The following is a 22,921-nucleotide window of genomic DNA, read 5'->3' as shown; positions in this document are numbered from 1 at the left end:
CCAAAACTCACCGTTTAACGATTTGCCTAGTGATGTTTAGGCAGATCATGAAATTCCTAGGCATATATATCATGAAACGCGCCATATCGGTTCTGGCACTTCGCCGTTTGCTGCCGTTCAAACCCCGGCTCGCACCTCTGAGTTTTTCGAAATTCATGTGCGAAATTATATTACATTTGAAATTTATCACAAGCTATTCGTGCAGGTGAGAAAACCTGCACAAACCTTTGAAGCGATTCAATGGTGTGTGTGAAGTTCCCAATCCGCACTGGGCCCGCGTGGGAACTACTGCCCAAGCCCTCTCATTCTGAGAGAAGGCCTGTGCCCAGCCGTGGGACGTAGATAGTTATATGACCTAAAATAATATTTCTTACTCTCAAATTGATCCTAAGAAGTAGAGAGAGACAGTCAAATCTATTCGTATTAGAAACAGGCGCGTGCATTTAAGTTATAGCATTAATTTAAATTTGTATTGATTCGTTTAGCGACCGTCTGTGAATTTTATCAGTTCATAATACGGAACTTTGTTATTGATTTATGACTGTTACTAGTCTTTACTAGTAACTGGAAGTGTTAATTTATTTAATCAGGCGTTAAGTACTTAGCGGAGGTCCATATCAATGAACTAAAAGAATTTCTTTGCTCACCCGCGACCTTATGATAGCTACGTTTATGCAAGTTTTTTTTTTTATGGTATAGGGGGAAACGAGCAGGCGGATCGCCTGATGGTAAGCGATTACCGTTGCCCATGGACACCTGCAACGCCAGAAGAGTCACAAGTGCGTTGCCGGCCTTTAAGGTAGGAGTACGCTCTTTTCTTGAAAACTTGAAGGTCATATCGGTCCGGGAATACCGCAGGCGATAGTTCATTCCAGAGTTTTGCTGTGCGAGGCAGGAAAATTTCTGGAAAAACGCACAGTAGAGGACCGCCAACCATCTAAATGGTGAGGATGGAAGTGTTGTCGCGTAGGTCGGTGGCGAAAGGATACGGCAGGGATCAACCCGAATAACTCCTCGGAGCACTCCCCGTTGTACATGCGATAGAAGATGCACAGTGAAGCTACATCTCTACGCAGCGTCAAAGAGTCAAGTCGATCAGAAACTCGCTGGCAGCCGACTATTCATTTTAATCAGTTGATCGAGGAGCTTAGTGGCACGCATGTCGGTTGTCATATAGACGGAACATGCGTAAATAATATCAGTTATGCTGACGACATGGTGCTGCTGGTTCCCTCGATCGGATAGATTAGAAAGTTGGTGGCCATTTGTGAGCAGTATGCGGAAACGCATGGGCTCAAGTACAACTCTAAAAAGAGTGAAGTGCTCATTTTTAGGGCTAATAAATGTGATCTTACTAATGTGCCTTCGGTTGTGCTTGCTGGATCTGTTTTGCGAGTGGTTAACAAGTTTAAGTACTTGGGTCACATTATCACCGATGATCTGAAAGATGATTATGATGTGGAGAGGGAGCGCAGGGCGTTGGCAGTGAGGAGTAATGTCCTGGCCCGCAGATTTGCTCGCTGTTCGGATGAGGTAAAAGTGACTCTTTTCAAGGCTTACTGTACCTCTTTTTACTCCAGCGGTCTGTGGTGTCGGTACACGAAACAAGCCTACAACGCCTTGCGTGTACAGTACAACAACGCCCTCAGGATGTTGTTGGGGCTGCCGCGCCACTGCAGCGCGTCTGGAATGTTTGCTGCTGCCCGAACGGATGGCTTTCACGCTATCATGCGGAAGAAGGCCGCCTCTCTTCTCCGTCGTGTGCGCGGTAGCGGCAACGGCATCTTGAGGACGCTTTCTAAGCGTTATGACAGTCCCCTCGTATGGCATATGGTGAGGAAGGCTATAGGTGCCACTAGCTAATAGTTATAGTTATCTTTGTAAGTCTTTACTAACATAGAATTTAAGCATTTATTTTACACACTAACCAAAATACTTATACTTTTATAGATGATTGTAAAAATTATCTGAAATAAAAATTTATTATTATTATTATTATTATTATTCGAGTCGCTCTCCGTTGTATGCGGTCCAGAGGGAGAAGCTGGTACTGGGGAGCCCCTGCCCACAGATGAGAGCAGTATTCCATATGTGGGTGAACCTGCGCCCACATATGGAATGCGTATGCTGATATGCGTGTTCATGCAGTTCCTCCACCTCCACACTGTAAGAACACACACAAATCACACAAACACTAATCTATCACCATCACCACACTACACTGACGCGTTGCGAACTCAACCAGAGCTCATCTTCAGAGCAACGCAACCGTACAACATGCTACTAAATAGTACATATGTAACGTACCTATACATCTAGTAAATAATGCTTAAAAAAAACTCAGTAAGAGCGACTCTCTCGTTGCGGACTAACTTCGTTAGGCGCTTGGTTCTCCTTCGGGGCGCTCTACGGGTTAAGTTAATAAAATTTATTTTCTCAAAAATGTCCGTAAAAGTTGACATTATTCTTTACACATCAGAAGGTGAAGTGCATAGTTTATGGTCAGCGAAAAATTAAAAAGTTAAAAAGGATTGCAGGCGCGCTAGCTCGACAATAATGAATTAGCGCGCCCTGCAATCAGTCACATTTTTTTTTTAAGTTAAAAGGCCATGTAATTGTTGGCACAAGTCGTATACAGCCAAGTCTAATGGCCGGTATCAGATATTTCGTTGGAACTCCGGACTTTTTCTATTGGGTCTGAAATAGCTTGTGGTGTTTTCGGTGGAAAAATACTCCTGCAGTTTATTTTTAATGAAAAAAAGGCGGGGAAGCATAAGAAAAATATTGGAATAAAATAAAATTTTACAATATATTTTGAGAAAAAGTTTATTCTATTTCAGAATTATTCACCATTTTTGAGAAAAGCTTTATATTAGTCTCGGCTGGAATTGCTGGCTTCGTATTAGTTAAACGGACTCGCAAGCTCGTCCGTTTAATACTCATACTCAGCCAGCAATTGCCTACTTCCAGGCCACGACAATAATCGACTATTAAAACGCCAGTACTTACCTACCTACTATATATACGTTACCAGCTTAGAGAGACACATCCGTGAGCTTCACTATTAGGTTATATTTAGCAATAAATATAACGAGAACACTCTTATTTTTAACCTACAGCACCCTACAGTCATTAAAATGAACCTTTATGGTGGCTATATTATTTTTATAAAACTTCAATTCGGTGGATAGAACCTTGTCCATTATTTACTTTGCCCCCTGTATGTTAATGATCGATACCTATTAACAATCAGCGATACTACAAATTATGTCATGTTTTGTAATTAAGAGGGACATGGTTGTCATTCGATCAATAATATCGATTAGCAAGTCGTCTAGTTCAGCAAGTCAACCATAGATGGCACTATATCGAACACTATGTAATTTTCACTACTTACTAATTACAATTTGTACCAACTGTATATGTTTTATTAAAATATATCAATGAAATTAAATGAAACATAAGCGCAAGTACCTACTGGCCCTATACCACGAAGTGCAAAACTCGAACTTCGTATGTTGCCGTCCCGCTGACGCTTATGTCATTTAATACGCGACTGAAAGGGACGGTGCGATACGAACTTCGATTTGCGAGTTTCGTAGTAGCCCCTCTGCTGCTTGGAGACAGGATTAACAAGTAAAATGGTGGTAGCGATGCGGACGCATCGTACATAAGGTTCTACTACCTGAATCGCCTGCGAGAGTTCAAACAAACGCCTAATAAAATACATAGTTAAAGCGGAATAATACAACATTACGTACCTATGTTCATATAATAGACTATAGGCGCATATAGTGTATAGTACCTATAGATCGCTAAAAAATATCATTGTCTTTTACTATGTTATCTACGAGTTACAGCCTAAGCAGAACTACACTCCAAAGCAGATTTAAAAATGATAATAATTCGATGCAATCGCGTCGCACATACTTCTAGTGACCTTGTACCTTTTCCTGGGGCCAATAAATGGCCGCATGTGGTCGACAGGTTTGGATGTGTATTACTTTGAATTAGTGAGCATAATACTGGCGACAACGGTCTCAGAGACCGTAGGTGAGCATTTCTAAAAAAGTTTGTACATTTGTCGTTTCTCATTGTCCTCTGCCGATTTATTGTTTTTTTAATCACGAGGCCACTGCAAATTTTATTTGAAATATTAACATAAAATTCGTTTCATTATCTTAAATAACAATTAACTGTCTTAAATACATATGTATTTGATTATTTAAAAACATATTTTTAAAATAATCGTCCAGTACAATTTGTATGAAAAGTTAAATGTCCCATTGTAAATTTCGAACATTAAATATCGATTTTTTTAATCAGTTTTAAGGTCTCGATTCAGTGGTCTGTTTAATTACCTTCTTATAGTCTCAAGCAATCATTTTCTACATGTTTTTCATGATTGTCTAAGAAATATATTTAAAAATTAAAAATTTAAGTTTGTCCTACAAAAAGTTTCTATTTTGATTCCAGTTTTTGTTACCGCATTTTCGTCCTTAAAAGGTATTTCTACAAAATTTAGTAGATTCTTTATAGGAAGCTGGCAACACTAGCATCATTTGGCCATCTTTAATCAGTAACCGTCACATTTCAAAAATCGAAATGCTGGTTGAAACAAGTGCATGGTTGGTCATAACTGAAATAAAAGTCCACTTTTTTATGGAAAACTTGGGTAAGTTTTGATTTTTTATTACTTTGACATGATTATATTTATTAACAGTTTATCAAGATGTATATGCTTAAATTCTTTGCTCAAATTGTACGTTATATTTGGTTTGACGAATTTTCAAAGGTCGGGTACAATATCGTTACCTCCTTTTTGTACTTTTGAATGGTAACGTATGGCTAGGAAATGGGAGTTACAAAAAGGATACAGTAAGGCAGTGTGTAGACTATTAAATTTGAGAATCTTTTGTTTATTTTATGAGAGATCATCATCATCATTGTACATCTATTTCCTTGTTAACTGTTAACAACATGTTTTTCTTACAATATTAAGACTCATTGACATACATACATCTAAAGTTAATATTTTTAAATGTTTTTTATGCGATCTCTTCATAATAACAACAACAATAAATAATTTAATACAATTTTTACAATGTCAAATACCTAATAATATAATACAATTTATTTACAATTATCTGTTATGTCCAAATATGTAATTTCACAATAATAAATTATTCACAAATCCAATCTGTTTGTTTTCTTTAGCAATCTACCTCTAGAACTGTATCTTATTTCAGGTGTATTGCTACCAATTGCAATGTCTAACATTTCTGGTAAGTTTTGAACACTGTTACTTGATACTGACTGAAACATGACTATTTGATTTTCATTCAAGAATTCTGTATCCTGATTGTTCTCATTCATTTCGACAAACAATGGAGACAATATTATATCCCCATCATTACATAAACTTGACATAGGACTTACAATATCTGAAATATTTGACATATTACTTTCATTGTTCTTATTTTGTGATACATTGCTTTTATTACATGGACTATTTACACTTGACCGACTTGACTCCATTGATATAAATGTTTCATTTATGGAGTTTGTTTTTGAACTATTTTGACTATAATTATTATAATTTGACACTTGGTTTTGAGCATTTACAATAAACTCTGGAATGTAATAATATTTCACTGTATCATTCTTTTATACATTTTTCAACTTTATTTGAACTTGTTTCAAGTTGTCAGTAAAACTTGATCTGTTCTTTTTGTTTGTAACTACTTGGAATATTGCTATGGCTTGTGACTATTAGGTTTGACATGTTTGACTTAAACAACTTAATATGTTGAGAATTTCTTCTGTATGTTACACCATTTTCATTTTTTACTATATATGACCTAGGAAATTTAGTCTTAGACACAATATAACCTTTAGACCATGTCAGATCTTTTTTTTTAAAATATACTTCATCATTAAGCTGAAACTCATTACATATTTAGCATTTTTATTATAGTAAGACTTACTTTTTTCTATCATTTCAGTCTTATTTTTGAAATGATCAGAAAATTTTACTATTTTAGGTTTTAACTGACAAGTTTTTATGGGTAATTTTTTTAACTTTCTTGACATGAGTAATTCAGATGGTGACTTTAAATTACCTCTAGTTGTTGTCCTATACTGTAATAAACCTGTATAAATATCTGTGCCTGAATGTTCACATTTTTTTAATATGTTTTTTATTATTTTCACAGAAATTTCTGCGAGTCCGTTCGACCTTGACAAATGAGGACTAGACATTATGTGTTCAACATCCCAGTCCTTCATGAAATTTTGAAATTCATTGGAATTGTATGGCGGACCTCCATCGCTTACCAATTGTACTGGAATTCCATGACGGGCAAAAATAGACTTCAATTGTGTTATTATTGTTTGACTTCGACTATCTGTATTTAACTGAGCTATTTCAATGTAGTTAGAATAATAATCAACAACTAGCAAATATTTTTTATTATTGTACTCAAATAAATCTGTTGCTACCTTTTGCCATGGCAATACTGGTTGTTCATGAGTTAATAAAGTTTCCTTTGTTTTATTAGCACTGTATGTCATACAAGTCTCACATTGTCTGATTTTCATTTCTATGTCATTATAAATATTAGGCCAAAATACAATACCACGGGCTAAATTTTTAGTTTTTTCCATGCCCATATGACCCTCATGCAACTGCTGTAGTATTTCTGACCGCATTGACTTTGGAATGATTACTGATTGGTTTTTAAATACAATTTCATCAACTACATGAATTTCATCTCGAATATTCCAATATGGCAGGGTTAAAGGATCACATTGTTGTTTACTATTAGGCCATCCTATTTTATGATATTCTTTTAATTTTTGTAAGATTTCATCTGACTTTGTATGAGACACAATTTGCTGTAACCTACCCTCACTTATTGCCAAATTTGAAGTCAACAACCTGACCTGACAAATAATATTGTTTTCAAATTCATCCAAATCCAATTTCTCTACCTCGGTATTACTGACAGGCGCTCTTGACAAAGTATCTGAGATATACATTTCAGTACCTTTTGTATATGAAACAATTAGGTCGTATGATTGCAACGTAATCATCATTCTTTGCAGTCTTGCCGGCACATCTGAAAGTGGCTTTTTAAACAGTGTGATCAAAGGTTGATGATCCGTTTCGACATGTATTGTTTTGCCATATATATATTGATGGAATTTTTTACATCCGAAAACAATTGCATACAATTCTTTTTCTATTTGCGCGTAATTTTCTTGAGTTTTTGTTAAGGACTTTGATGAATAAGCTATGGGGTTTTTCCCATGGAAAATGACTGCCCCCACTGCTTTTTGGCTTGCATCTACTGACATTCTAACTGGCCTATTTACATCATAATGGACCAAGACAGGTGACTGACAAATTAATTTCTTTAAATTTACAAATTGCTTATCATGGTTGAGTGTCCACTGCCAAATATTTTGTTTTTTAAGTAGATCTCTCAGTAAACTTGTTTCATGTGCCAAATTAGGAATATATGAACCTAAGTAATTTACCATACCGAGAAATCGTTGGAGATCTTTGACATTCTCCGGCTTAGGCATTTTCATTATAGCTTCTATTTTTGAAGAATCTGCCGATATACCATTTTTATTAAAAATATGCCCTACATAAGAAACTTCGGTCTTATTAAATTTACATTTTGACTTATTGAATTTTAAATTAATTTCTCTAGCCTTTTTAAGAACATTCTCTAGCCTAGCGTCGTGTTCTGCTTGGTTTGAGCCATAAACTAGTATATCATCAACAAAAATTAAAACACCAGGTAATTCACCAAATAAATCTGTCATGACTCGATGGAAAATTTCACCACTCGAGTTTATGCCATAAGGTAGACGTAGAAATTTGTACCTACCAAATTGAGTATTGAATGTACATAGGTCACTACTCTCTGAATCAAGTTTAATCATCCAATAGCCTGAATTCGCATCTAATTTTGAAAATATTGCAGCACCAGCAACCTTTGAGCGTAAATCATCTAAAGTAGGATATGGAAAATGAGGTCTTTTAATAGCTTTATTTAAATTTCTTGGGTCTAAACAAATGCGTAATTGACCGTTTGGTTTTTCTACAGGAACTATTGCGTTAACCCAATTAGTTGGTTTAGTTACCTTTTGAATGACTTGCAATTTTTCCATTCTATCTAGCTCTGACTTTAATTTTGGGTGCAATGCGTATGGAATTCGGCGAACAGGGCAGACTTTTGGAGTGATGCTATTATCCATGTCTAAATGCGCTTCGAATGGTAAACATCCTAACCCTTCGAAAGTATCTGAATAATTTTCGATAATTGTTTGTACTGACCTTTGGTTCTGGTTAATAATTGGTGTATTCGTTAATTTAAACATTCTTTTCACGATGCCACATTCCTCACAAGTCTTCCAACCTAATATAGTAGCACATTTACAATTTACCACTATAAAATTAATATTCACCTTTTGACCGTTATCAAAAGTACATGCTAATGCGACACTACCCACATTTTCTATAAGTTGACCTGAAAATGTAAATATTCTATCTTTTGTCTTTTTTATAGGAATTTTCCTGCTACAAATGCTCTCTAAATGATATAATGTTTCCAAAGAAATTACATTGATGTCAGCTCCAGTGTCAATTTGACAGTTAATTTTATGATTAAAGAAATTAATATTTATTTTCCAATTAGATGAATTACAATTATTTTGGCTATTATTATTTATTGAATTAATTACAAAATAATTAGAAAAATTATTATTATCAGAAATGTCGGTTAAATTAAAAATGTCAGTTTCATTTAAATTCAAATTACTGGTATTTATAGAACTTACATTTTTATTGTTTTTGTCGCTGAAGTAACAATATGCCGCGAAGTGGTTTAGTTTCTTGCAGATGGAACATACTTTTCCTTTAGCTGGACATTTTATTCTATGCTGCTGACCACATCTTTTACAGACCGTTTTATTGCCTCGTGAACTACTGTTTGACCTGAAATTGCCTGAAAAGAAATTGTTGGTTCTTCTTTCTTGACTTTGACTATTGTTTCTATATTTGCGCTGGCTGTCGAAATTATGTCTTGATTTATGTCTCGTCGGTGTTGAGCTTCTACTAACATGACTTCTTTTGGAAATGGCTTGTACTTGAAGCTCATTTTCTTTATTTCCAAGCTTTTTTGATCTCTGGCATGATAATTCGATTGTTTTTGCTGCTTCGACTGCTTCATTGACGTCTTTGAATTCTTTTTGAAGAAGTTTTTCTTTTATTTGACTGTCTTTAATGCCAATTATGAACATATCTTTGACTAGAGACTCTTTTAATGTTTCGAATTTGCAACTTGACGACAAATTATTTAAATAAGTTACATATTCATCTAATGACTCATTTTGTTCTTGGTAACGGGTGAAAAAATTGTATCTTTCGACCGTTACGTTTTTATGTTCGTTAAATTTTAAATCACATTTTTTCAAAATGGACGTTAACGTTTCATCTTTGAACTCGACATTGAAAGAGTTAAATATTTGCAGACCTTCATCGCCTATCGCATTAAGGAATATAGCGATTTGTTTTGACTCTGGTACTTTTTCTATGTCATTTGCTTCGAAATAAATTAGGAATTTTTGTTTCCACAGCTTCCATTTTTCAGAATTAGCACAGTCTTTTCCTCCATTATCCTTGGATAAGCATAGAGGTTTCAGATTATTAGCTAAAATAACATTATGTACCTTTTCTCCCATTTTGACTGTATTTTTTCTTTCTTGACTTCTTCAATTTTTCATCAGACTTGTAATATTTCTTGACCCTTCAGACTATTTCTCCGCACTCTGACACCATGTATTAGACGCGGGTTTGGGAGTTTATATTTAAATAGTTGGAGGATACAGTAAAACAACCAGTTGCTGTCGACGGTAGATCAAGTAATCTTTTATTTATTTGAACGCTGCTTTATAAACGAAACGCAGGTGACCATAGATTATACAACACCAGATACAAACCTTATACCTTAAAGGGGCACCGAAATAGTGGAACCGGGTCACGTTTTAAACTGCAGAATTGAATTTAATAAAAGGTTGTAACGAGGTGTCATACAGCTCGTTTCGTCGTAACTCTTTGTACTGTCTGGTTTAGCACATATTCGAAAAAATAACATTTAAATTCAAATTTCCTTTTCTAAATTCCACACCTGTTCAATTTACTTCAAGTAGCCATTCTATTCAGAGCCTCCGAGCTGAACACTTACCTTTCTTTATCCTAGATCCTATAAATCTCTTAAAACTCCATAACAAGCTCATAATTTACTACTCCTATACGAAGGAAGGTTTTTATAATTGTACAGTGCATTTTGTGAAGTTTTATAAGATCATTAGATCGTAATACTGCTGGACTTCAGTGCCATTGATTTATATAAATAAAGAACTGGGCACGGAAACGTAAGTTGATTAACTATGTATTTTTATAATTGTTGATGCAGTGTCAAAACATACCTTTTAGATACTTAAGACCGCGTCTGTTTTATCCGCAGGTGCCCTTTTATTATTTTCCTAAATAAATATCACTGTCTGCCCTATTCCTGTCTTCTTCCTTCATCCGAACAACTTCCCCGGACACCACCCCGTGACACTGGCGCACCAACGTGGTAGAACCCACCCAAAGACCCGAAGACCCGGAGACCGAAGATTTTTACTTACATTAGGATTTGTATTATTTTTTAAGTACTTTTCAAAACTACTAAGATAGATAGATAAGATAGTCTGAAGTCGTGGGGAAGTATATATGGAATTGTTTTATCTGTTTATTTGACCGCGCATCACGTGAAAACGGCTGAGCGGATTTTGATGCAAAATTTTGCTAATCTGTTGAGAACATCCTCGGCCAGGCAAGGCTATACAAATTCAACTTTTACGGGTTAGCCATGACTAACATGCTACTAAATAGTACATATGTAACGTACCTATACATCTAGTAAATATTGCTTTAAAAAAAAAACTCAGTAAGAGCGACTCTCTCGTTGCGGACTAACTTCGTTAGGCGCTTGGTTCTCCTTCGGGGCGCTCTACGGGTTAAGTTAATAAAATTTATTTAAAACGCCAGTACTTACCTACCTACTATACGTTACCAGCTTAGAGAGACACATCCATGAGCTTCACTATTAGGTTATATTTAGCAATAAATATAACGAGAACACTCTTATTTTTAACCTAGACAGCCATTTAAATGAACCTTTATGGTGGCTATATTATTTTTAAAAAACTTCAATTCGGTGGATAGAATCTGTCCATTATTTACTTTGCCCCCTGTATGTTAATGATCGATACCTATTAACAATCAGCGATACTACAAATTATGTCATGTTTTGTAATTAAGAGTAATGTTGTAAGTTAATGGTTGTCATTCGATCAATACCTAATATCGATTAGCAAGTCGTCTAGTTCAGCAAGTCAACCATAGATGGCACTATATCGAACAATATGTAAATTTCCCTAATTACTAATTACAATTTGTACCAACTGTATATGTTTTATTAAAATATATCAATGAAATTAAATGAAACATAAGCGCAAGTACCTACTGGCCCTATACCACGAAGTGCAAAACTCGAACTTCGTATGTTGCCGTCCCGCTGACGCTTATGTCATTTAATACGCGAGTGAAAGGGACGGTGCGATACGAACTTCGATTTGCGAGTTTCGTAGTAGCCCCTCTGCTGCTTGGAGACAGGATTAACAAGTAAAATGGTGGTAGCGATGCGGACGGATCGTACATAAGGTTCTACTACCTGGATCGCCTGCGAGAGTTCAAACAAACGCCTAATAAAATACATAGTTAAAGCGGAAGAATACAACATTACGTACCTATGTTCATATAATAGACTATAGGTGCATATAGTGTATAGTACCTATAGATCGCTAAAAAATATCATTGTCTTTTACTATGTTATCTACGAGTTACAGCCTAAGCAGACCTACACTCCAAAGCAGATTTAAAAATGATAATAATTCAATGCAATCGCGTCGCACAAACTTCTAGTGACCTTGTACCTTTTCCTGGGGGCCAATAAATGGCCGCCATGTGGTCGACAGGTTTGGATGTGTATTACTTTGAATTAGTGAGCATAATACTGGCGACAACGGTCTCAGAGACCGTAGGTGAGCATTTCTAAAAAAGTTTGTACATTTGTCGTTTCTCATTGTCCTCCGCCGATTTATTGTTTTCTTTAATCACGAGGCCACTGCAAATTTTATTTGAAATATTAAACATAAAATTCGTTTAATTATCTTAAATAACAATTAACTGTCTTAAATACATATGTATTTGATTATTTAAAAAACATATTTTTAAAATAATCGTCCAGTACAATTTGTATGAAAAGTTAAATGTCCCATTGTAAATTTCGAACATTAAATATCGATTTTTTTAATCAGTTTTAAGGTCTCGATTCAGTGGTCTGTTTAATTACCTTCTTATAGTCTCAAGCAATCATTTTCTACATGTTTTTCATATGATTGTCTAAGAAATATATTTAAAAATTAAAAATTTAAGTTTGTCCTACAAAAAGTTTCTATTTTGATTCCAGTTTTTGTAACCGCATTTTCGTCCTTAAAAGGTATTTCTACAAAATTTAGTAGATTCTTTATAGGAAGCTGGCAACACTAGCATCATTTGGCCATCTTTAATCAGTAACCGTCACATTTCAAAAATCGAAATGCTGGTTGAAACAAGTGCATGGTTGGTCATAACTGAAATAAAAGTCCACTTTTGTTTCTGGAAAACTTGGGTAAGTTTTGATTTTTTATTACTTTGACATGAATTATATTTATTAACAGTTTATCAAGATGTATATGCTTAAATTCTTTGCTCAAATTGTACGTTATATTTGGTTTGACGATTTTTTAAATGTGTCGGGTACCATATCGTTACCTCCTTTTTGTTACTTTTGAATGGTAACGTATGGCTAGGAAATGGGAGTTACAAAAAAGGATATCTAAGGCAGTGTGTAGACTATTAAATTTGAGAATGTCTTTTGTTTTTTTTATGAGAGATCATCATCATCATTGTACATCTATTTCTCTTGTTAACTGTTAATTTAATGTTTTTATGTACAATATTAAAGACTACATACATACATCAAAAGTTAATATTTTTAAATGTTTTTTCTGCGATCTCTTCATAATAAGAAGGTATGAATAAATAATTTAACACAACATTTTGTATCAAAATTTTGATTTTACCCTGTATTATGTGATTTAAGTACATAATTTTTTTATTTAATATGAAGAAAAACTATTTTTGTGTTTCATTTATAGTATAATTATAATATTGAAATCGACTAATGCACACTGTGCCTAAGAGTTCCTAATTTGTTACCTATGTTCCTATTATTGTTACTGTCCCGTAAAAAAATAGGAAGTTTTTGATATTTTTTGTTTATATTTTGTTAAAATATCATATATTTTAAATATTTCAGACGAATCTTTATCAATTTAATTATGATAATTTCCAAATAATATTAATGCAACTTTAGAAATGTGCATTATATTGTAACTTTTCAGGGTACGTTTGACCAAATGGTAACGTAAAGGAGTGATTATCTTCATTATTTTTGTAATTACAAGAGTAAGAATTAGCATTTAAAACGTCAACAATGTTATAATTGCTACCTTATTTCTTCAATAAAAGCAACTAAATAAGGTGTGTGGTTTTTATTATACTTAATTGAATCTTAGTCACAAAATAGGAATTATCGACTGCCTCGACTCAGTTGATTAAACTTTACAGCTTATTTTATAGTTACAATCTCTAAGAAATATATTATTTAGAATCTTTAAGAACTAGGTAATAATATGCAATTAAAATAATATACAAAATTATTAATTTCAAATTAGCCTATGCTGTCCGCAAAATGTACAAACTTTTTTAGAAATGCTCAGGTAGGTGGTTGCGTAATATTCTTACGTGATCTCCCAGACCGAACGTAGGTGGTTTTGATTGTTTTATTTAATAACATTTTTAATATAATCAAGGACCATATATACTATGGTATATGGTATATGGTATATATAGTTAAAAATATTTTATTTTATTTTTTACTACAACATGCTTCCTAGTAACCAGTCACAAAAGGTGGTTACAATAAATGTCATCATTGAATGCAAGAGACTACTTTGTCTCGAATGTTCGAAAAAGTTTAGACTTAAGAGGCGCAATGCAGATGTGCGGGTCCCCAAGAAATGCACCGCCGTTTTGTTTGCAGGAGATCACCACAGACTCCCTCACACGAAACGGTGGTTCTAAGTCATCCAATACATTTTTTTTTAATCAGAATTAATTGTGTCGTATATCCAATCAAGAAAAGGACTAACAGCCGTATAAGCTACAATAGGTATTCGATATTTAACAGCATCTAATTCAGTGCAGCAAGCCACGCCGATGATGCGTCCATTGTACACCAACGGGCCGCCTGAATCTCCGAAATAGGGCTGCTGGTGTGGACCACAGCGAGGCGCAATGCAGATGTGCGGATTCCCAACAAATACACCGCCGTTTTGTTTGCAGGAGATCACCACAGACTCGCCAACACGAAGCATTGGGTCGAAGTCTTCAACCAGTTCATCAATACTAGGCGTAATCTCACCTAGGGGTAGTAATTTCGTCATTCCGAAACCAGCGTATTTGACTGGCAGCCCCATGAAAGCAACATAGTCAATGGCTGATAGTTTCGCAAGAGGCGTGTTTGAAACTCTTTCAATTTTCAACAATCCGATGTCGTTATTTATTAATAATTTAGGTTTATGCACCAATATGTAACCTGGATGTCTCACAGTTTTGATTATTTTTGCAAAGAATTTTGTTTCGTTCGCTGGTATCGTTGTATCGCCGTTTTTAATTCTAATTTTCCTGGAATCGCTCACCACGGGGACGCAGTGGGCTGCGGTGAGTACCCAGTTTGGGGTGATGAGACTGCCGGAGCAGGTCCGGAACATTGGAGGTTTTGCCTTCTGAAACATAACGGCGAATGGGAATTCCTGTCCATCATCCGGCACTCCTCCCACGACCCTCGGTCGTATCTGCCGCGCCGCTACTGGCGACAGTGTCAAAAGCGCGTAGAACATGATTTCAAATGCGGATGGCATAATAATTTTGCGTAGAAATCGTTAGAAGACTTCACCACGATTTGTTGAAGTTTGTTCCAGGTGGGTTAAAGCTTGATATTTTGTAAGGCTTTGTTTTTATGGTGGCTTGTGTAAGTGATCACAATAAAATAAAATGGTTAAATCTGCTTATTCAAATTTTATTTTACCATTTGATTTTAACTGCTTATTGCATGCCTACCAGGGATGTAACGGATGTGGTTTTATCGGAACCAGAAACGGAATCGGAACCGAAATTGGAACCGGAACCAGAATCGGAGCCCGAGTGATAGGTGGACGAGATGTTAAGGGTAGGTCCACTAAACCTGAGGGTTTATTGCGTAACGTTTGTGACACCCGCGATCACAATCCGACAGTTTTCGCATACGAAAACTGTCAGATTGTGATCGCGGATGTCAGAAACGTTACATAATTAAATTTAGCCTTCTGTTGTTTTTGATGTACGCCGCTCATGTCCAGTCGCCGCGGTAAGCATTGACTGACATCCGATATAACTTCCGTTTCAAAAGTAACGATATTCAAATAATACTTACGAATGTTTGTTCTCGGGTCTTGGTTGTTTAATATGTATTTATCTATATAAGTATGTTTATCTGTTGCCTAGTATCCATAGTACAAGCTTTGCTTAGTTTGGGACTCACGTGTTACATGATATTTTTTATTTATTTATTTTATCTTAGCTTCCTATTAAATGGCCCGCATGCTCGTTTAACCCGTTTTAAATACATGTGAAAAGCCAAAACACATTTCAAAAAATCTCACGTGAGATTTGGGGTGGGGGCGGAGTTAAGGAAAATCTTACGAAATCTCACCAGGTAGGGCGGGGGAGTCAAAAAAATCCTAAAAAATGTCTCACGTAATTTATGGACGCCCCCCAAGACAAGACAAGATGGTGAGGTACTTAATAAGCTTGAAGAAGTTCAAGCTTATTAAGTAAACAGGCTTTATGTTAATTACTTTTGAAGTAACTTACATTACCGTTATTTGCTTTGATCACTATTCAAAGGTCAGTCACAAACCTTAACTAGTACTACCCAGATACTACTACTACTGCTAGAACTTAGTCCCAGATACAAACTTATACCTTAAAGGGGCACCGAAATAGTGGAACCGGGTCACGTTTTAAACTGCAGAATTGAATTTAATAAAAGGTTGTAACGAGGTGTCATACAGCTCGTTTCGTCGTAACTCTTTGTACTGTCTGGTTTAGCACATATTCGAAAAAATAACATTTAAATTCAAATTTCCTTTTCTAAATTCCACACCTGTTCAATTTACTTCAAGTAGCCATTCTATTCAGAGCCTCCGAGCTGAACACTTACCTTTCTTTATCCTAGATCCTATAAATCTCTTAAAACTCCATAACAAGCTCATAATTTACTACTCCTATACGAAGGAAGGTTTTTATAATTGTACAGTGCATTTTGTGAAGTTTTATAAGATCAAATGATCGTAATACTGCTGGACTTCAGTGCCATTGATTTATATAAATAAAGAACTGGGCACGGAAACGTAAGTTGATTAACTATGTATTTTTATAATTGTTGATGCAGTGTCAAAGCATACCTTTTAGATACTTAAGACCGCGTCTGTTTTATCCGCAGGTGCCCTTTTATTATTTTCCTAAATAAATATCACTGTCTGCCCTATTCCTGTCTTCTTCCTTCATCCGAACAACTTCCCCGGACACCACCCCGTGACACTGGCGCACCAACGTGGTAGAACCCACCCAAAGACCCGAAGACCCGGAGACCGAAGATTTTTATTTACATTAGTATTAGTATTATTTTTTAAGTACTTTTCAAAACTACTAAGATAGATAGATAAGATAGTCTGAAGTCGTGGGGATGTATATATGGAATTGTTTTATCTGTTTATTTGACCGCGCATCACGTGAAAACGGCTGAGCGGATTTTGATGCAAAATTTTGCTAATCTGTTGAGAACATCCTCGGCCAGGCAAGGCTATACAAATTCAACCTTTACGGGTTAGCCATGACTAACATGCTACTAAATAGTACATATGTAAAGTACCTATACATCTAGTAAATATTGCTTTAAAAAAAACTCAGTAAGAGCGACTCTCTCGTTGCGGACTAACTTCGTTAGGCGCTTGGTTCTCCTTCGGGGCGCTCTACGGGTTAAGTTAATAAAATTTATTTAAAACGCCAGTACTTACCTACCTACTATACGTTACCAGCTTAGAGAGACACATCCGTGAGCTTCACTATTAGGTTATATTTAGCAATAAATATAACGAGAACACTCTTATTTTTAACCTAGACAGCCATTTAAATGAACCTTTATGGTGGCTATATTATTTTTAAAAAAACTTCAACTCGGTGGATAGAATCTTGTCCATTATTTACTTTGCCCCCTGTATGTTAATGATCGATACCTATTAACAATCAGCGATACTACAAATTATGTCATGTTTTGTAATTAAGAGTAATGTTGTAAGTTAATGGTTGTCATTCGATCAATACCTAATATCGATTAGCAAGTCGTCTAGTTCAGCAAGTCAACCATAGATGGCACTATATCGAACACTATGTAAATTTCCCTACTTACTAATTACAATTTGTACCAACTGTATATGTTTTATTAAAATATATCAATGAAATTAAATGAAACATAAGCGCAAGTACCTACTGGCCCTATACCACGAAGTGCAAAACTCGAACTTCGTATGTTGCCGTCCCGCTGACGCTTATGTCATTTAATACGCGACTGAAAGGGACGGTGCGATACGAACTTCGATTTGCGAGTTTCGTAGTAGCCCCTCTGCTGCTTGGAGACAGGATTAACAAGTAAAATGGTGGTAGCGATGCGGACGGATCGTACATAAGGTTCTACTACCTGGATCGCCTGCGAGAGTTCAAACAAACGCCAAATAAAATACATAGTTAAAGCGGAAGAATACAACATTACGTACCTATGTTCATATAATAGACTATAGGCGCATATAGTGTGTAGTACCTATAGATCGCTAAAAAATATCATTGTCTTTTTAACCGACTTCAAAAAAAGGAGGAGGTTATCAATTCTGTTGTATGTTTTTTTTTTTAATGTTTGTTACCTCAGAACTCCGTCATTTATGAACCGATTTAAAAATTTTTTTTTGAGTTCGTCTAGGAATGCTTTCAATTAGGTCCCATAAGCAGCAAATTAGGATCTGATGATCGGATCTTAAGGAAATCGAGGGAACTCTTCAAATATTGTAGGGACACCTATGGTAATTTGGATATATTTAGCAGTAACTCGTGCATTTGCTCTTGCAAATCATAATTTGGTGAATTGGAACTGATGATGAAGACCAGATTTGACCACGGAACTACTACTATCAATAACAAGTATTTCACGGGTTAATTTAAATTATCATGATTAATATACTACCGGAAAACGGGCCTATGGTTGACTAAAACAAGGTCGTAAATTAAATTCATGTGCGGAATTACATTTGAAATTTACCACGAGCTTTGCGTGAAGGAAAACATCGTGAGGAAACTGCACAAACCTGCGAAGCAATTCAATGTGCGTGTGAAGTTAATGCACTGTGGAACTATAGAAGCCTTGTTCTGAGAGGAGGCTTGCAGCAGTGGACGTATATGGCTGGGATGATGATATATTACTAAGCGACTGAAGAGCTTTAAGTTAACTTTCAAACTGATCTGATGCTGAAGCCAGAAGGTAGGCAACGGAACTCTGTTATAAAACAACGTAACTAAGTCGTGTTTGGGCTTAATGGAATCGTTGTGAGATGTTCTTTGGCTACGAATCACTAAAAAGTGAGAAATAAAGAAAAATTTTAACAAAAAAGTAAAACCGACTCCAAAAAAATAAAAAAATAACAAAAAAATGGAACCGACTACAAAACCCTTGAAAATATTTTTCTAGGTAAGTAGGTACGTACCAGCTCGAAGTCGGTGACTCAGCACGACCCAGCAGGAGGGATTGAAACCCACATAGTATGTAGGTGAGGTAGACGACTATTGTGAATTGTCCCACTCCTGCTGGCCCGTGCTGAGTCACCGACTTCGAGCTGGTACGTACCTACTTACCTAGAAAAATATTTTCAAGGGTTTTGTAGTCAGTTCCATTTTTTTGTTATTTTTTTATTTTTTTTACTATGTTATCTACGAGTTACAGCCTAAGCAGACCTACACTCCAAAGCAGATTTAAAAATGATAATTCGATGCAATCGCGTCGCACAAACTTCTAGTGACCTTGTACCTTTTCCTGGGGGCCAATAAATGGCCGCCATGTGGTCGACAGGTTTGGATGTGTATTACTTTGAATTAAGTGAGCATAATACTGGCGACAACGGTCTCAGAGACCGTAGGTGAGCATTTCTAAAAGAGTTTGTACATTTGTCGTTTCTCATTGTCCTCTGCCGATTTATTGTTTTCTTTAATCACGAGGCCACTGCAGATTTTATTTGAAATATTAAACATAAAATTCGTTTCATTATCTTAAATATCAATTAACTGTCTTAAATACATATGTATTTGATTATTTAAAAAACATATTTTTAAAATAATCGTCCAGTAAATTGTATGTATGAAAAGTTAAATGTCCCATTGTAAATTTCGAACATTAAATATCGATTTTTTTAATCAGTTTTAAGGTCTCGATTCAGTGGTCTGTTTAATTACCTTCTTATAGTCTAAAGCAATCATTTTCTACATGTTTTTCATATGATTGTCTAAGAAATATATTTAAAAATTAAAAATTTAAGTTTGTCCTACAAAAAGTTTCTATTTTGATTCCAGTTTTTGTTACCGCATTTTCGTCCTTAAAAGGTATTTCTACAAAATTTAGTAGATTCTTTATAGGAAGCTGGCAACACTAGCATCATTTGGCCATCTTTAATCAGTAACCGTCACATTTCAAAAATCGAAATGCTGGTTGAAACAAGTGCATGGTTGGTCATAACTGAAATAAAAGTCCACTTTTGTTACTGGAAAACTTGGGTAAGTTTTGATTTTTTATTACTTTGACATGAATTATATTTATTAACAGTTTATCAAGATGTATATGCTTAAATTCTTTGCTCAAATTGTACGTTATATTTGGTTTGACGAATTTTTAAATGTGTCGGGTACCATATCGTTACCTCCTTTTTGTTACTTTTGAATGGTAACGTATGGCTAGGAAATGGGAGTTACAAAAAAGGATATCTAAGGCAGTGTGTAGACTATTAAATTTGAGAATGTCTTTTGTTTTTTTATATGAGAGATCATCATCATCATTGTACATCTATTTCTCTTGTTAACTGTTAATTTCATGTTTTTATGTACAATATTAAAGACTACATACATACATCAAAAGTTAATATTTTTCAATGTTTTTTCTGCGATCTCTTCATAATAAGAAGGTATGAATAAATAATTTAACACAACATTTTGTATCAAAATTTTGATTTTACCCTGTATTATGTGATTTAAGTACATAATTATTATTTTTTATTTTAATATAAAGAAAAAACTATTTTTGTGTTTCATTTATAGTATAATTATAATATTGAAATCGACTAATGCACACTGTGCCTAAGAGTTCCTAATTTGTTACCTATGTTCCTATTATTGTTACTGTCCCGTAAAAAATAGGAAGTTTTTGATATTTTTTGTTTATATTTTGTTAAAATATCATATATTTTAAATATTTCAGACGAATCTATACCAATTGAATTATGATAATTTCCAAATAATATTAATGCAACTTTAGAAATGTGCATTATAATGTAACTTTTCAGGGTACGTTTGACCAAATGGTAACGTAAAGGAGTGATTATCTTCATTATTTTTGTAATTACAAGAGTAAGAATTAGCATTTAAAACGTCAACAATGTTATAATTGCTACCTTATTTCTTCAATAAAAGCAACTAAATAAGGTGTGTGGTTTTTATTATACTTTATTGAATTATAGTCACAAAATAGGAATTATCGACTGCCTCGACTCAGTTGATTAAACTTTACAGCTTATTTTATAGTTACGATCTCTAAGAAATATATTGTTTAGAATCTTTAAGAACTAGGTAATAATATGCAATTAAAATAATATACAAAATTATTAATTTCAAATTAGCCTATGCTGTCCGCAAAATGTACATACTTTTTTAGAAATGCTCAGGTAGGTGGTTGCGTAATATTCTTACGTGATCTCCCAGACCGAACGTAGGTGGTTTTGATTGTTTTATTTGTTAACATTTTTAATATAATCAAGGACCATATACTATGGTATATATAGTTAAAAATATTTTATTTTATTTTTTACTACAACATGCTTCCTAGTAACCAGTCACAAAAGGTGGTTACAATATGTGTCATCATTGAATGCAAGAGACTACTTTGTCTCGAATGTTCGAAAAAGTTTAGACTTAAGAGGCGCAATGCAGATGTGCGGGTCCCCAAGAAATGCACCGCCGTTTTGTTTGCAGGAGATCACCACAGACTCCCTCACACGAAACGGTGGTTCTAAGTCATCCAATACATTTTATTTAATCAGAATTAATTGTGTCGTATATCCAATCAAGAAAAGGACTAACAGCCGTATAAGCTACAATAGGTATTCGATATTTAACAGCATCTAATTCAGAGCCGCAAGCCACGCCGATGATGCGTCCATTGTACACCAACGGGCCGCCTGAATCTCCGAAATAGGCCTGCTGGTGTGGACCACAGCGAGGCGCAATGCAGATGTGCGGTTTCCCAAGAAATACACCGCCGTTTTGTTTGCAGGAGATCACCACAGACTCGCCAACACGAAGCATTGGGTCGAAGTCTTCAACCTGTAGATCATCTACACCACTAGGCATAATCTTACCTAGGGGTAGTAATTTCGTCTTTCCGAAACCAGCGTATTTGACTGGCAGCCCCATGAAAGCAACATAGTCAATGGCTGATAGTTTCGCAAGAGGCGTGTTTGAAACTCTTTCAATTTTCAACAATCCGATGTCGTTATTTATTAATAATTTAGGTTTAAGAACATCTATGTAACTTGGATGTTCCACAGTTTTGATTATTTTTGCAAAGAATTTTGTTTCGTTCGCTGGTATCGTTGTATCGCCGTATTTAATTCTAACTTCGCTCACCGGGGGATCGGGGATGCAGTGGGCTGCGGTGAGTACCCAGTTTGGGGTGATGAGACTGCCGGAGCAGGTCCGGAACATTGGAGGTTTTGCCCTCTGAATCATAACGGCGAATGGGAATTCCTGTCCATCATCCGGCACTCCTCCCACGACCCTCGGTCGTATCTGCCGCGCCGCTACTGGCGACAGTGTCAAAAGCGCGTAGAACACGATTTCAAATGCGGATGGCATAATAATTTTGCGTAGAAATCGTTAGAAGACTTCACCACGATTTGTTGAAGTTTGTTTTAAGGTGGGTTAAAGCTTGATATTTTGTAAGGCTTTGTTTTTATGGTGGCTTGTGTAAGTGATCACAATAAAATAAAATGGTTAAATCTGCTTATTAAAATTTTATTTTACCATTTGATTTTAACTGCTTATTGCATGCCTACCAGGGATGTAACGGATGTGGTTTTATCGGAACCAGAAACGGAATCGGAACCGAAATTGGAACCGGAACCAGAATCGGAGCCCGAGTGATAGGTGGACGAGATGTTAAGGGTAGGTCCACTAAACCTGAGGGTTTATTGCGTAACGTTTGTGACACCCGCGATCACAATCTGACAGTTTTCGCATACGAAAACTGTCAGATTGTGATCGCGGATGTCAGAAACGTTACATAAT

The 22,921-nt window shown here is 35.4% G+C and overlaps 2 protein-coding genes and 1 long non-coding RNA gene across 3 annotated transcripts; 1 reads left to right on the top strand and 2 right to left on the bottom strand.

Moving 5' to 3' along the window:
- Window positions 1-5,117: 5,117 nt before the first annotated feature.
- On the top strand, window positions 5,118-6,541 carry LOC141443366 (uncharacterized). Its single transcript, XR_012453017.1, has 2 exons — window positions 5,118-5,285; window positions 6,216-6,541. It is a non-coding gene; the product is annotated as an uncharacterized lncRNA (long non-coding RNA).
- Window positions 6,542-13,704: 7,163 nt separating this feature from the next.
- Window positions 13,705-15,304, bottom strand: LOC141443491 (brachyurin-like). Its single transcript, XM_074108811.1, has one exon. It carries the CDS (start codon window positions 15,148-15,150, stop codon window positions 14,332-14,334), a length of 819 nt encoding a protein of 272 aa, XP_073964912.1. The 5' UTR covers window positions 15,151-15,304; the 3' UTR covers window positions 13,705-14,331.
- A 6,363-nt stretch (window positions 15,305-21,667) lies between these two features.
- On the bottom strand, window positions 21,668-22,489 carry LOC141443232 (putative trypsin-6). Its single transcript, XM_074108440.1, has one exon. The coding sequence runs from the start codon at window positions 22,487-22,489 to the stop codon at window positions 21,668-21,670; it is 822 nt and encodes a 273-aa protein (XP_073964541.1).
- Window positions 22,490-22,921: the final 432 nt, after the last annotated feature.

This window comes from Choristoneura fumiferana, chromosome 27 (assembly GCF_025370935.1).
Source record: "Choristoneura fumiferana chromosome 27, NRCan_CFum_1, whole genome shotgun sequence".
NCBI classification, from domain to species: domain Eukaryota; kingdom Metazoa; phylum Arthropoda; class Insecta; order Lepidoptera; family Tortricidae; genus Choristoneura; species Choristoneura fumiferana.
This window is presented reverse-complemented; position numbering and strand designations above follow the sequence as displayed.